Source organism: Lepisosteus platostomus, chromosome 3 (genome assembly GCF_059453375.1).
Source record: "Lepisosteus platostomus isolate fLepPlt1 chromosome 3, fLepPlt1.hap1, whole genome shotgun sequence".
NCBI classification, from domain to species: domain Eukaryota; kingdom Metazoa; phylum Chordata; class Actinopteri; order Semionotiformes; family Lepisosteidae; genus Lepisosteus; species Lepisosteus platostomus.
The window spans coordinates 48194276-48208374 of record NC_142613.1 but is presented as its reverse complement, the minus strand read 5'-3'; the positions used below and the strand labels follow the sequence as shown (position 1 = coordinate 48208374).

Below are 14099 nucleotides of genomic sequence, written 5' to 3'. Positions count from 1 at the left end.
ATACATACGAGCCTCCGCTATATAATGTCAATTCGATTATTAAATTATAATGATGATTAAATTGGATAAAAAATGATGACTATTTGAAAATACCTAAACTCTTTGCACCAATAACCCCACTGTAAAACTCTTGGGTTTTACTATAACACATACAGTTTTTAGACTCCAATATCACAAAAAGAGTCAATGACAATTATTAATATGAATAGCAGTCAGAGATTTACAATGACAATCTTATAGCAGCAGAGATTTCCAATGTCCTTTTGTATTTGTGTCACAGAAATAAATAGAATCCTAAAAAGATTCAGAATTAAATTACCTCTAAAAGCAGTCATTTGTCCCAGTAATACAGTATTGACCTGGCAGACACACAAACATGAAATTAGCATTCTGGTGACTAAACATGAATCTGACATTTCAAAAACTATTAACCTGTAGTAAAAAATAGCAGGGAATACTGTGACAAAGTAACCATTATATCTATAAATTGTTAAGGGATTATCTAACATTCCATATATGGATTTTTATTGATCTTTTAAATTGTTCAAATATTGCTTGCTCAATAGTCCAAGGAATCTTACATGTATTTGTTATGCCCCAATGAGCTTCAGCACTGCTGCATTAGCTCCACCAATTGCCAATGCGCATTCCGCACATGCTAGAGACTCGCTGGGGCCATCCTCAACAAGATCAGGCTGGGCCTATCAGGCCAATTAGGGAACATCGCACAGTATTTAAGCCATGAGGAATCATTCCTCAGGGCCCAGACATTGAGTCATTAACCTTGCCCTCAGTGTGCCTCAGTGTGCCTCAGTGTGCCTCAGTGTGCCTCAGTGTGCCTCAGTGTGCCTCAGTGTGCCTCAGTGTGCCTCAGTGTGCCTCAGTGTGCCTCAGTGTGCCTCAGTGATGATTTAGTATAGGAAGTAATATATGTGGCAGTGAAAACTAATTTCAAGGGCTTCATTCAATACCAAACTATTACATGGAGGTAGCAAAAACATATTCTATAATTAGAAAATGGGGAAACATTGGGCTTGAAGAGGCTTCTTAAGGAGATGACTTAGATGCTTATTTTAACACAACTTTCACATTATAAATATAATTCCCAGTCTTGTGCGTGGGCTAAAACTGAGCTAGAGAATTGAAGACCAATCAGTCTTATCTCTGTTACATCTACTGTAATTATATTGAAAACCTGGCAAATATAAATGACAGTTGAATAAGTGCAAGGTATTACAGTACATGTAAGAAATTAAATGGATGGTCTTACTTTAACTAGACATAAAACAATCCAACAAAATGTGTGTATGTATTGTTAAAAAAAATAAATTTGAAATTTAAATCAACAGACTGTCTTATTAAAAATAATAGTATATTAATTGGACTTCACTTGGAATATTTCGTTCACTGCTCTTCACCACATTAAGAGATGGGCAATGCAAATCTTGAAGCAATACAAAGGACAGCAGTCAGGCTAATTTCAGATCTGAAGGGAGACTAACAAGACTAAGGAACAGACTAAGACTGAACCTTTTTAGACTGGAACAGAGACAATTATGTTGTGGCTTCATTCAGATATTCAAAGTCCTAGAAGGCTTTGGGCAGGTGCCCCCAGGGGACATCAAGATAAGCTACAACATGAGAACCCAAGTGGAAGTTAAGTTTATGGCCGTATGACCTCTGTTTAAATTGCAGGGGCTTTACAAACAATTACAGAGGCTACAGGCAGCAGACTTGCCCTCCAATGGATCTTTGTTAAGAGATTTAAAGTGCAGCCATCCCAATTGCAAGGCCTCAGAAGAATCCTACATTCTTTATTTTTCATCAGTACCTTACTGTTTCAAAGTAATCACTTTGAACCTCATGGGACTCTCAGCTAATAGCATCCAGGGGTCAGAGACTGGGATAGACAGTAGGGCTGCTAGCTCAAACCTAGGAACTAACTACATGCTGAAAAGATAAAAAAAATTGTAAACAATTATTTTCATGGATGGTTCTAAAACTATTTCCCAAGTCATGTGGTTGAAGCTGATTCTGTGCTACTCTATAAGAACTAATAAAAATAGTTCTTCGACCATTATTCTACCGAGGGAATTTGGAGAGGTCCTATATTTAAAACCATCAATATACAGTACATGATCAGTGCATGTTTTATTTCTTCTTGTACAGTATATTTACATATATTTTCAAAATATTCACCCACAATTCATTTGAAGGGCATAAGAACATAAGACAGGTTATGAAAGGGAGGAGCCATGCATGATAAATATCAATAAATATTAACTCAGTTGGAGTTTACTTGGTAAGTGTCATTCTAACAGAATAATTGTATTCCTGTTTGACTTACTATCGTCCTACTCCCCTCCTCACAACCTTCGTTTGTTTAATTATGGTCTCCTGTCTGTCCCCCAAGCCAATCTAAACTCTATGTCTGTTATGCCCCAAAGCTCTGGAATTCTATTCCTAAAGATATCAGTGTTAGAGATATCAGAGTTACCTTCCCTAAGCTATTTAAAATCTAGACTCAAAACCTTCTTCTTAAGAAGGGCTTTTATTTAACTGGTTCTGTGTCGGCTGCTTTGCTTTCCCGCTGCAATACTAACCCGTATTGTAATTGTGTAGTTCTGCTGTCTTCCCTCGTTGTGTGCCTTTTTTTTCTTACTGTGAAGTGCTTTGAGAAGCCAGTTTTAAAGGTGTTTTGTAATATAAAGTTTATTATTATTTTTTCTTATTGTATTGTACTTAAGGGTATTTTAGTCAGCTAACTGAAGGTGGGGGCATCAGTTAGCAAGCACTGGATTCCATAACTACAAAATGCTAAGACTAACAGGTCTTCAAATTGACTAACCACGTCTACACTTTAATTGTCATCACTACTAATCAAAATACTTATCATCAAGCTGAGTAAATTTAGCAATTTTGTATTTTAAAAGTGAGTGATACAGTGACATGACAGTTAGAAGTGCTCGGGTCCTGGGTTCAATTCTGGCCTAGTGTGCCTTCTGTGTGAAGTCTGTGTGTTCTTTCCTTGGACATGTGAGCTTTCTCTTGTATTGCATAATAGCAAAATTCTCCCTCCCACAGTCCAAAGACATGCCGTTGAAGTTAATAATATAGTATGCAAAGGAACAAGTAATAGGTTTATTTTATTCCATGTTAAAAAGAGCAGAAAGAAAACACAACTTAGCCAAAAGGAGATAGAACTGTCCCCTGGGAGCCCCTGTGTTACTCACTACCTGTTCAGACACACACTTCTGCAGTCTCACAAACTGTGGTCTGCCCGTCAGACAGTTGGTGATCCATGATATCATGAAGGCACCCACTTGCATCTCCTCCAGCTTCCTTCCTAGCAATAGTGTAAAAATAGTGTGTATTGTTATTTTGTATTATGTTATATATTGTTATTTTATGCTGTATTTTATTGTCCTTTTATAACATTCGCATTATAATTGTCATTTGTAAATGGACATAGATTTGTGAACTACTGCATGGATTGTTAATCTCAAACCTCTGCAGTAGGTGGCACTGCATACAATGACACTGTCAAAGATGAAAACAAAAGCCTGCAGAAAGTTAACAATTTAACCAGTTAATTAAATATGTTGATCTGTGTTGATGATAACTAGTAAATTAGTTATAGAGAAATAGATCAAAGACTTCTCCGAGCTACAGTAGATTGCACAAATGAACAATAGCTGTGAGCAGAATTGTCACAACAATGTTTAAATTCTATGTTGTCACACAACTGATGACTGATTCCAGCAATGTGTGTTGTGAAGAATGTATCACATAAAGTAAATGAGAAAATAATGCAGTGCATGAGTTGGTTTCACAGTTCATTTTTTGTAGGTGTACAGATGATTCTTGCAAACACAACAAATGTGTCTCAAAGTACAGTATGTCTCAAAGACTACCATATCCCAGAAGTTCAATTTGGGTTTTTGCTATTATGCAATTATCACAATGTCCTGTTTTGATCAAGATTTGCTTGACGACTTACTCATATTGTAATCACACTCTGTAGTACACTGATGACTTGACAAAGGTTAATTATAGTTTGTTGAAATGATTTTTGTGTGTTATTCTACAATGGGATATGATCTAGTAGGTTGGGATTTAGGAGACACGTCTTTAGGATCAAAGAGTTGTGGGAGTATGGAGCAAGGTTCCCTCTCATGTAGTTGAAGCCAATACTTTGGATTCCTTCAAGAACAGCTGGATGAGGTCCTTGGAATAATAAACTACTCAGTACAAACTAGCCAGATGGGCCAAATGGCCTCCTCTCATTTGTAACTTTTCTTATGTTCTAATGTGCAGAACCCACAGAGAAAACAGTGAAAGTTTGATTGAGAGGAAAAAGGTTAAATGTTTAAACTGTCTCAATGCTTTAAACAGTATATGCACTGTGAAATGCATGCAAAGCTTGCATTATGCATACTAATTTATACCTGAGATTGAAAAATTATCACTCTTAATATGTTTACTGATTTATATTTATATTTCTAGCTACTGTAACTACTGACAACCAGCTAAGTAGTAGCTTTTATTCCTATATATTCCTATATGGAACATTCTTACTGTATTAAAAGATATGAGAGACAATAAAGGTGCAGTTTGTACTCATCTGTGTGCTGCTGACCATAGACAATGGGCTCTACCAGTGTGGTCGTCAATGCTTCAAGGCTAATATGCTATTGCTATAAACCTGTTGCCGTGCAAATTGATTACTTATCTTTATAAACTTCACAGCCATGTTTGTATGTATTTCATCACTTGTACAATGTAATTGGTTACTATCATGTAATAAGCAAAATATACTGTTCTTTGCGCTAAAGACTCTTGACCTGACACTTCAATTTGCATATGAGATCTTCTCTGAACTGAAACTGAACCAGAGTTTTTTCTCACAGATTGAAGTTTCAGGTAGTTGTTATATTGTGGCTACACACAGAAAATCTGATTAGCAAAGAAAATGTGGTTGGGCTGACCCCTGTTGAATATGATGGAAAGTGACCAGTGTTTTTATGCAGATAGTGTTCTTGTTTTTGAATGTACTAAATTTATATATATATAGTCTGGTATTAAGTACAGTAATTGTGGTATTCTCAAATAAAGCCTGAATTTTCGAAAAATTCCAAAACAAATGGTATGACAAACACAAAATATTGACTAAAATACTGCTAGTTTCACAGCATCAAAAACACATGGCTAGTCATTAGCTCCTCACAATTAAAGGAGCTAGTTAAGTGATATGGCGTACTGCGGTTTGTAACTCTCTGCTTATGTTTATTCTTATGAACTTTCCTCATAAACCCTTTAAAGTTGAATATAAAACCCATGTAATTTACTTCCTACAGTATGTAGAAATACCAACCCATGTAATTTACTTCCTATGTAGAAATACCACGAGGATATCTCGAATTTAAAGTACAGTATCTCTTAATAGGCCTGCCTAGTAAATCCTTGCTGGTGATAATCTACCAGAATTAGTTCTTCTTCTGATGGTTTTTTTGTTGTTGTTGTTGGTGGTGGTGGGAAGATGTCTTCGTTTTCATTAGTTGCTTTAAAACTGAAATTACATTCGACCAAATTATTTGAAAACATAAAACATAAATAGTAAACATTAAATGTAAACGTTTGCAAATTTACAGAACCATTTTGTAGAGGGAAAAAAACACATTTTGCAATCAATTCATATTTAGATGTTGCTTCGCGGTTGGGCTAAATTTCAACTGTGATTCAGGAAGTGAAAGTTGACTAGTAAAAGCAAAAGGGAAAGGATTACCACCATCATCAGTAAGACATGAGTGAAGTTGCACCTTATTTTTGACGTGTACAGTACGTGCGAGTGGAAGATGGATAAATTTAAAACGGTTCTGAATATTTTCCAAAAACAGCAAGCGACCTTCAGTTTTGGGGCAGTTGCTTTACTGACAGCAGGTGGGGAGCAGATATTTTCGACTGTTGTTTTCAGATGCCCGTGCAGTTCAATGAACTTCACCTACGGCAATGTATTTCTTACAGTTCCCGCTCTCGTTTTGCTCTTACTGGGATACATCCTAAGTAACAAGACTTGGAAATTGTTTACTGGAGCCTGTACCAATAATTCCAAAGTATGTCGAAAAGAAAAACTGTGTTCCTTTATTAAAGTGATCACACAAATAACTTTAAATGCAGTGGTAGCGCCTGCCAGCTGGATTGCAGTTGCTCTTCTAAACGGCAGCTACTATGAGTGTGCCATGACAGGCTTCAATAGTACATCATACAAAAAGCAAGTCTGTGTCGGAAAATCGGAGGTTTGTCTTAAGGATCTCCACAAGCTTCCTTGCGGAAAATCTTCAATGTCGCCGTTTGACAGTGAAGATGTATTACTGATCATACGAGCGCAGTCACAGGTAGGAACCTCTCTTTCCAAGTTTACCATGTAAATAAATCACTTTTTAAATTAAATGCGAAGCAGAACCAAGTGACTTCCTCTGGACCTGGCGAAATACTTTCATGAACTTCCATTGTACGGTTCAATGTAACTTCCTCTAGCTTCAGGGTTATTACTGTCTACATATTATCCATATTATTATTGTCCCAGAATAGTTATAAATGGTTTTCATTTTGTTTATTTGGTTGCTTGATAGTGCTAAACTGCTACTTTTTTCAGTAATAATGTATTTGGAGATATTAATAACATTATTTGTGTTAGTTGTCATTTTTTCTCTGCAAATTATACTGTATTCTGCTTTTGTGAAAAAGTTTCAATTTGTGAAAAGGTTTATGCATTCTTTCTTCTGAGTTAGAGCTGCATCATTTTGGAATAACCAAACCAGTATGGAAGTTCCAAACTTTCACAATTTAATGGAAATGAGTGTTAAAATACAGAAGTAAAACTGGGATATACCATACTGTAAATGTGTGATACAGAAGGTGAAAGTAGGTTGTGGTATGAACTTCCCAGAATGTTCCAGAAACTACAGAAATATATTTAAAAAAACGATTAAAAACCCTTTACAAGAACACAAAAACTAAAAACAGTGAATCAGATGATACTGTAGTTCTGTGCGGCATGAAGAGTTTTGATGACTATATGTTTTAATACTAATCATTATTAAAACTGAGTGTCTCACCATCTCTTTATCAAACGTGATTCCATACAAAATGCCACATGCTCATTGTAGGGTTTTATTGAATGTTAAAACAGCAAAGGAGGGGACAATGCCCCCCACAAGAGTAATTAAGATCACCTGGTTGTTCCTGGCATTTTTGAACTGTCTGTGAGAGAAGATGCGCAGATAATGAGATTTATTATCTGAACTATCTGAACTGAACTAGTTCAGGTAACCAAGGGTACCAGTTCTGGGAGGAACAGGAACAGATCCATTATATTCAGACTGTAGTGGCTACAGCATGATCAGTTCCAGGATTCTTCCAGTTCCAGGATGGCCCACATGTCAACATGAAATCGATAAGCATGTTTGGTGTCTTTTCAGGAGTAAAATGACAGATGAAAGATAAAATTACCATGTTCTTGTTGTCATGTAGCATCTGGAATGGGGGCAGAGAAAGTGGTGGAATATTATTTTCACCAATTAATGTTGTTTTGCCCTTTACAGACGTGACAGAAGACAGTGTGTTTGGGGACATGGTTGTGGGCACTAAGCTAACAATTGGATTGGGGAATCCAGCTTGTGGGTTGGTGGAAGTGTGAAGATGTGGGGTGAATCTCCTTTAACATAAAAATGATTGTTATGCAGATTGAAGGCAAGATTACTGAGTAATCAGTGATACAGTGACAAAGTCATTGATACAAGAGCAAGCTATCCGGCCAAATCTTGAGGTTTTAGTTTTCAGACAGGACAATGCACAGTGCACAGTGCTGGGATTACACCTGCATGATTTCACGAAAACAATGTGGAGGTATGGCAGTGGCCAGCTCTCTTGTCTGACCTGATTCCAGTGAACATCCGAGGGACCGACTTACCAATATCATCAGCTGGATCCAGCCTTTGCCATCTGATTGCAACTGCAGAGAACATCCCACAGCAGTCTGTCCAGAGGGGGATCAGGTCTTTGCGTCAGTGTTGACAGGAATTGATAATGCTCAGAGGGGCCATACTGATCCAGACCTGTCATGATGTTTTGACCTGTATGTTTTAATTATTTGTACAAACATTTTCTGTGAATTGGTTTTATGTCCATGTTTAAAATGTTGTTTTCTTTCGACCAGAGAATTGCATTTCTTTTGTGCATTTGTACTTAATAAGTTTGCAGTTATCAGGGCTTTTTTTTTATTGATGTCACACTTAGTCAGTGAATGTTTTATTGTGGGAATGTGTTTGGGGTTCCTACAGTATTTAAAAAAGGAACAAAGTCAACTGCATCTCACAAAATCCTAGCTAATATATGAACTTGTGATTTGTTGTAGATGCTGGGTTGGCTGGTGATAACCTCCATCGCCGCCTTGGCGCTTTTGCTGACGTGTGTGGCCCGGTGCAGATCTCCTGTCAGCTACCTGCAATTAATGTTCTGGAGGGCATATACAAAAAGCGAGAATGACCTGTTTGAGAGCGCTACCAACGAACACGCAAAGAAGCTAGCCGAACGAAATCTGAGCAGCTTTTTTGAATTAAAGCAACCCACTCCGATTGTGACACCTGACAACAAGGCCTGGGAAAAAGTCTCAGGCCTTTATAAATTTAGCAATACTGATCACTACTACAGTATCCTACATAAATATGTAGAAACTTGTAAAGATGTTAACAGAGTATCAGTGAAATCGGAGAGTGGAGGTTTTGGAAATCCTTCAGTTCTCAGCTTTGTGGACGATGGAAAAGCCATGTTTTAAGATGCAATTAATTATGATCCTGTGAAGTTTTGTATCAGAAGCTGCAGCTTTCAAGAATCTAATTTTGTTTTACTGAAGGATCTTGTAAAAAACAACTTAGATAAAAACACAATGTGTGCTTTGTTGTATGTTGTATGTTCTATGTTGTATGTTCATCTTATATTTTTTTACAATAACAATCCATAACCCAGAAAAAAATATACTTAAAGCAATATATAGGAATAAAGGAATTGTATAATTTGTGAAGGAAGTGGTCACTTACATTTTAATCCAAATACTATATAGATGTAAGTTTGTGATTTTACTGATGTGAGTGATCCATTGATTGTCTGTAGAACTATGCAAGCTAGAGAGTCCCATGTCAGGTTGTGAGGTTATTTGTAGTGTTTTCTGAAGTTACCCACGAATCAGAAGCCTTTCACTGAGACAGACCTACTGTAGAATTTAGGATTGCCCGAGAGAGTTGTAATGGTTGCATTCATATCTGAGCCACAGTTAACGAACCTCTTCCCTTGGAGTGAAAGGTACAATTAGGTACAATTTTATTAGCATAATTAAAATAAAATAATAAACAAAATGGCTTATGTCATTGAGTGAGCTTTTCATTTAAGGTAATTGTCAGAGTTTCCACGTATCCACGCACTCGGCGCCGCATTCCAACGCGCTCTCTCCACTCCAGTTAACCTATTATCCAACCACTGTTCCCCTTATGTTCTACTTAAACCTTTCCACCTCACCTCTCCGTGCTCACTATTGAGTTCTACTCACCCGAGCTGTCCCTTTCGTCGCCTGCTTGTCTTGCTACCTTTTGGATAACGAATACTGCCTTCCCGCCGACTATGGACCTGCCTTATGAATTGGACTTGGAAATCTCTCCCAACTCTTGGTTAACGAATACTGCCTTCCCACCGACTATGGACCTGCCTCTCCGATTGGATTTGGTTTTCGGACTCAGCCCTCTGGATAACGGATCTTGGCCCTCCTTCCTGACCACGGTACTGCTATACGATTTGGACTTCGGTAACTTTCACTCCTGCCCTGCACAGGGTCCTACACTACACATTGTGACAGTAATAAGGTAATAATAGCTGTCCTGCTTGAAAATAAATTATCCTGATGGAATTTTATATAGTACAGTAACGCCTTACTTACCTAAATTGTATAGTTGATTGGTAAACTCTATTGTAATAACACAAAGTATTACTTTACATATAAATGACCATGTGCAAATGTGGTTAAACACTGAGGTGTCCAGCATGATCCATCCACGTTTCTGAGTGAAAGAGTGTTTTGCCAACTCAGGAAGGTGCCTAGCCCCTTGTCACACAACATGGTGGGTTGTGAAACAATCCCTTTGCTAACAGTGAGATGTTATTAAATAATCAGAGACCAGGACATTCAAATACCTCCTTCACAGATGAGAACATGTGCCACACTGAAGACATAAGTAGGGAAGACAGATTCCTTCATTGTACATGGATAGTGCAAGACTTTTGGGGACTGAAGCAACTCACAGATGTGCACACATCCGTCTGTTGGCTACACTAGCCGGCAGAAAGCCACAAGCTCCTAACCGCACACATGAGCATTTACAGTGCTCGATAAAGAAGGTGCTGAAACACTGGCGGCATCAGCTGTAGTGAAGTGATGAAGAAGCCTTGGATTCAGGAGTTAAACATGAATAAATAGGTGCTATGCTGCCAACAGATGCCTGAACTGGTATGTACGGGATATCAAAGACGATGTCACTCACCTTGTGCCTCAAACTTATCAGATGTTTGGTTGCAATTTTACACATTTTCAAAACAAAATCTCTTTTGCCTTTATACAGTAGTATGGCACTCACACATTAGCTTATTCAATATTCAGTCTGGTATACAGGGTCTTGGGTGAAAAAAGAGCAGAGCAGGATGAAATCGAGCAAATTACTTGTCAATATTAAATAATCATATATATTTAAATTAATTGTAATTATAGAGATTGTGATCATACATTGAAAAATGAATGACATGAGCACAATCAGAATGATTTATATGGTTGAAGGCATACAGCTGCTGGCTTTGCTTCTATGAATACACTATCATGCCTAATCTCCATTATTAATAAACAACAAATATTGGGGACTGAAGAAATAGAATTTCAGTGGAAGAAATCATTGATAAGTTAGAGACCAAAGGTACAGTATGATATGAGTTTACATACAGTAAACACATAAAAGTATCTGTGTACAGTATGTATTTGGTGTAATCAGATAGATCTGTATTATGAGTGTGGGCAATGTCTCATGATTACTACAGTATGTAATAATAATAATTATTATTATTTACACTTACGCTTATATAGCGCTTTTCTGGACACTCCACTCAAAGCATTTTACAGGTAATGGGGACTCCCCTCCACCACCACCTATGTGCAGCATCCACCTGGATGATGCGACGGCAGCCATAGTGCGCCAGAACGCTCACCACACATCAGCTCTCAGTAGGGAGGAGAGCAGAGTAATGTAGCCAATTTATAGAGGGAGATTATTAGGAGGCCATGATTGGTAAGGGCCAATGGGAAATTTGGCCAGGACACCGGGGTCACACCCCTACTCTTTTCGAGAAGCGCCCTGGGATTTTTAATGACCACAGAGAGTCAGGACCTCGGTTTTATGTCTCATCCGAAGGATGGCACCTGTTTACAGTATAGTGTCCCCGTCACTATACTGGGGCATGAGGACCCACATGGACTGCAGGGTGACTGCCCCCTGCTGGCCCCACTAACACCTCTTCCAGCAGCAACCTTAGTTTTTCCCAGGAGGTGTCCCATCCAGGTACTGACCAGGCTCACACCTGCTTAGCTTCAGTGGGTTGCCAGTTGTGAGTTGCAGGGTGATATGGCTGCTGGCTAAGGGATTGTAAGGGATTAAAGTTTTTGAGCTGTCAGAAATAGGATGTTTTGAAATTATTGTGTTAATTTAGGGAAGTCTGGTGTAAGAAGCCATAGGCACAGAATATTGGAGGAAAATTGCTTTTGGTTATAAAACTAACATACTGATCTAGACTGAGACTGAATACATACAAGGAGAGAGAAGAGAGTTCTAGAACAACCACTCACAATATCATCCTTCTGTAACCTGGAAAACCACTTAATATCCATGTCTGCTTTTTAATGTACTGAAAAATATCCTAACATGCGGTATATTTAATGAACAATACAAAAATATGGAATGGGTTGAGTCCACCTATGGCTTTCTAATACACAATGTAATTGATTTACACTGTATACTAAGAAATAATACCATACCATTTCAGTCCAATGTGAATGCTCTAATACAATCTTTAACAAAATCTAGAAAATCCAGCCATATTGTTCTAACAGTGTATAAGCTATCTGCAGCCTTTAATGATAAGAATAATATTACTGTTAAACAATATTATACTGTTACTCAGCATGGAAAATCATAAAAAACCTCTCATGTTTCTTCAGAGTTGCATTTCTATGCATTAGGAAAAGTCAAATTGAATCAAGATCAATAGCACAGGAGAGGCAGACATGAGCGCATTAATGTTTCTCATGCAGGATGGTAGGATGATGAGAGAAAGTATGGAGACACCATAATAATTTTTCTAACTTTGTCCAATTTGTGTTCTTTTTTTAAATTAGAATTGAGCTCAAGATTGGTACCTCAATGTGTTGCTAACATGGACATCACCAATACCATTTTAATGGTATTTAGTGGTAAGCTTTATTCTTCTGACTAAAATGCATACATTTATAAAATGAGATTAATATAAATGATTTTCTGACAAAAATATTTGTACATGTCTTTGAAATATGGATTGTTTTGCTAAAATGTAAGAGAATAAAATTCATATGCATTTCTATTTAGCATAGTTTTATAACTAACAAAAAGTAAGCATGCTACAGAGCATTTAATAATCGTTAGTTCAGAATATATGAAAATCTTTGTCTGTTCCTTCATATGGGTAAGACGGTATGGAAATTATTTTTGTTCTCATACTTAAGTGTTGTTTAATGAAAGTAAAGGTTCTCATCAACATTTCTTATCAATAACATTTTCAAGGTACTCATTCAGTGGTAAATTATCTCACATTACACACTAGGAAATATACTTATTAAATCATCTGCATGAGTAAAAAATACAGACTTTTACAAACATAGATTAATGTAAAACAAAAACCTACCATCAGTAGATACTGTACATAATGTACGGCACAGCAACTCTAGATTCTGTCCTATGTTTCAAGTGTCTCTGTGAGTTCAATGAGGAATTAAAATTAGCAACAAGTTCTGGTAATCAGGAAACAGATAGTTGGCTTGGATGGCTAACAATAACTCTGTCTTCTCTTTTAATTTTTTTACAAGCTGTGCATCAGTTTACATTCCACAGGACACGAGGCACAAGGCGGAACTAATACAACTCATATTCTCATAGATAACAATTTTTTCCACGATGCTATGAGCTCCGTTGTATCAAACCAACTATGGAAGCAATCACATCTGCAACAAATTACAGTCATGATCCTACTGGATGCTCACAGGTGCCCTCGGAGATGTGGGATAACAGCCAACAGCTGCTAGCCCAGCTCTGCATGGCATGAAATGTGGATCTGGATAGCAGTTCTTTTGGCCTGAATTGTCCTACCTACTGGTATCTTTCATTAACAGCCTGTAAACATTCCTGAAGTTGTATGAATTGACCCATTAGCCCCAATTAAGGATGAAGCTGTCTGAATAGACCCATTAGCTAGGTTTGCTGCTGCCTTCACCAACGAATCAGAGGCAAATGCATCAGTCATGCCTCATGTGAGATCACTTAAGTGAGCATTTTTCCCATCAGACAGAACACTAAAGATGGCAACTGGTCTGCTACTGCTTTAGTGCTCAGGAACTAGAAGGAGTCACTCCTTTGAAACATATGACTATGTAATAAACAGTATTTTTCTATGTATAGCATTGGAAGTTGCAGAGGAAAATACATCTCCTGTCATGTTCTCTGAGAGTGTTATTTTCTGGTGCCTGCAGTTTTTGCGAAAAGAGGAATTTTAAAAAATCATAATAGCAGCAATCCCATGGCATGATTAATTAAATGTGGCAAAACAATTGCAATCTTAACGTGCTTTAGAGGAACCAATCTGAAACATGACTCTGTGTCATGCTGGGATGGCACTGCACGCCCTGTCTAGGAGAGTCCATCTGCAAAGGAATAAGGCCTACTGTACCTCCATATGTTATAGTCAGATGTGTTGTACAGTAG

The 14099-nt window shown here is 37.6% G+C and overlaps 1 protein-coding gene across 1 annotated transcript; it reads left to right on the top strand.

The window, feature by feature from the left end:
* Nucleotides 1–5740: 5740 nt before the first annotated feature.
* calhm6 (calcium homeostasis modulator family member 6) lies at nt 5741–9413 on the top strand. Its single transcript, XM_088625860.1, has 2 exons — nt 5741–6395; nt 8417–9413. The coding sequence occupies exons 1-2, from the start codon at nt 5856–5858 to the stop codon at nt 8834–8836; spliced, it is 960 nt and encodes a 319-aa protein (XP_088481986.1). The 5' UTR covers nt 5741–5855; the 3' UTR covers nt 8837–9413.
* The last annotated feature ends 4686 nt before the right edge of the window (nt 9414–14099 follow it).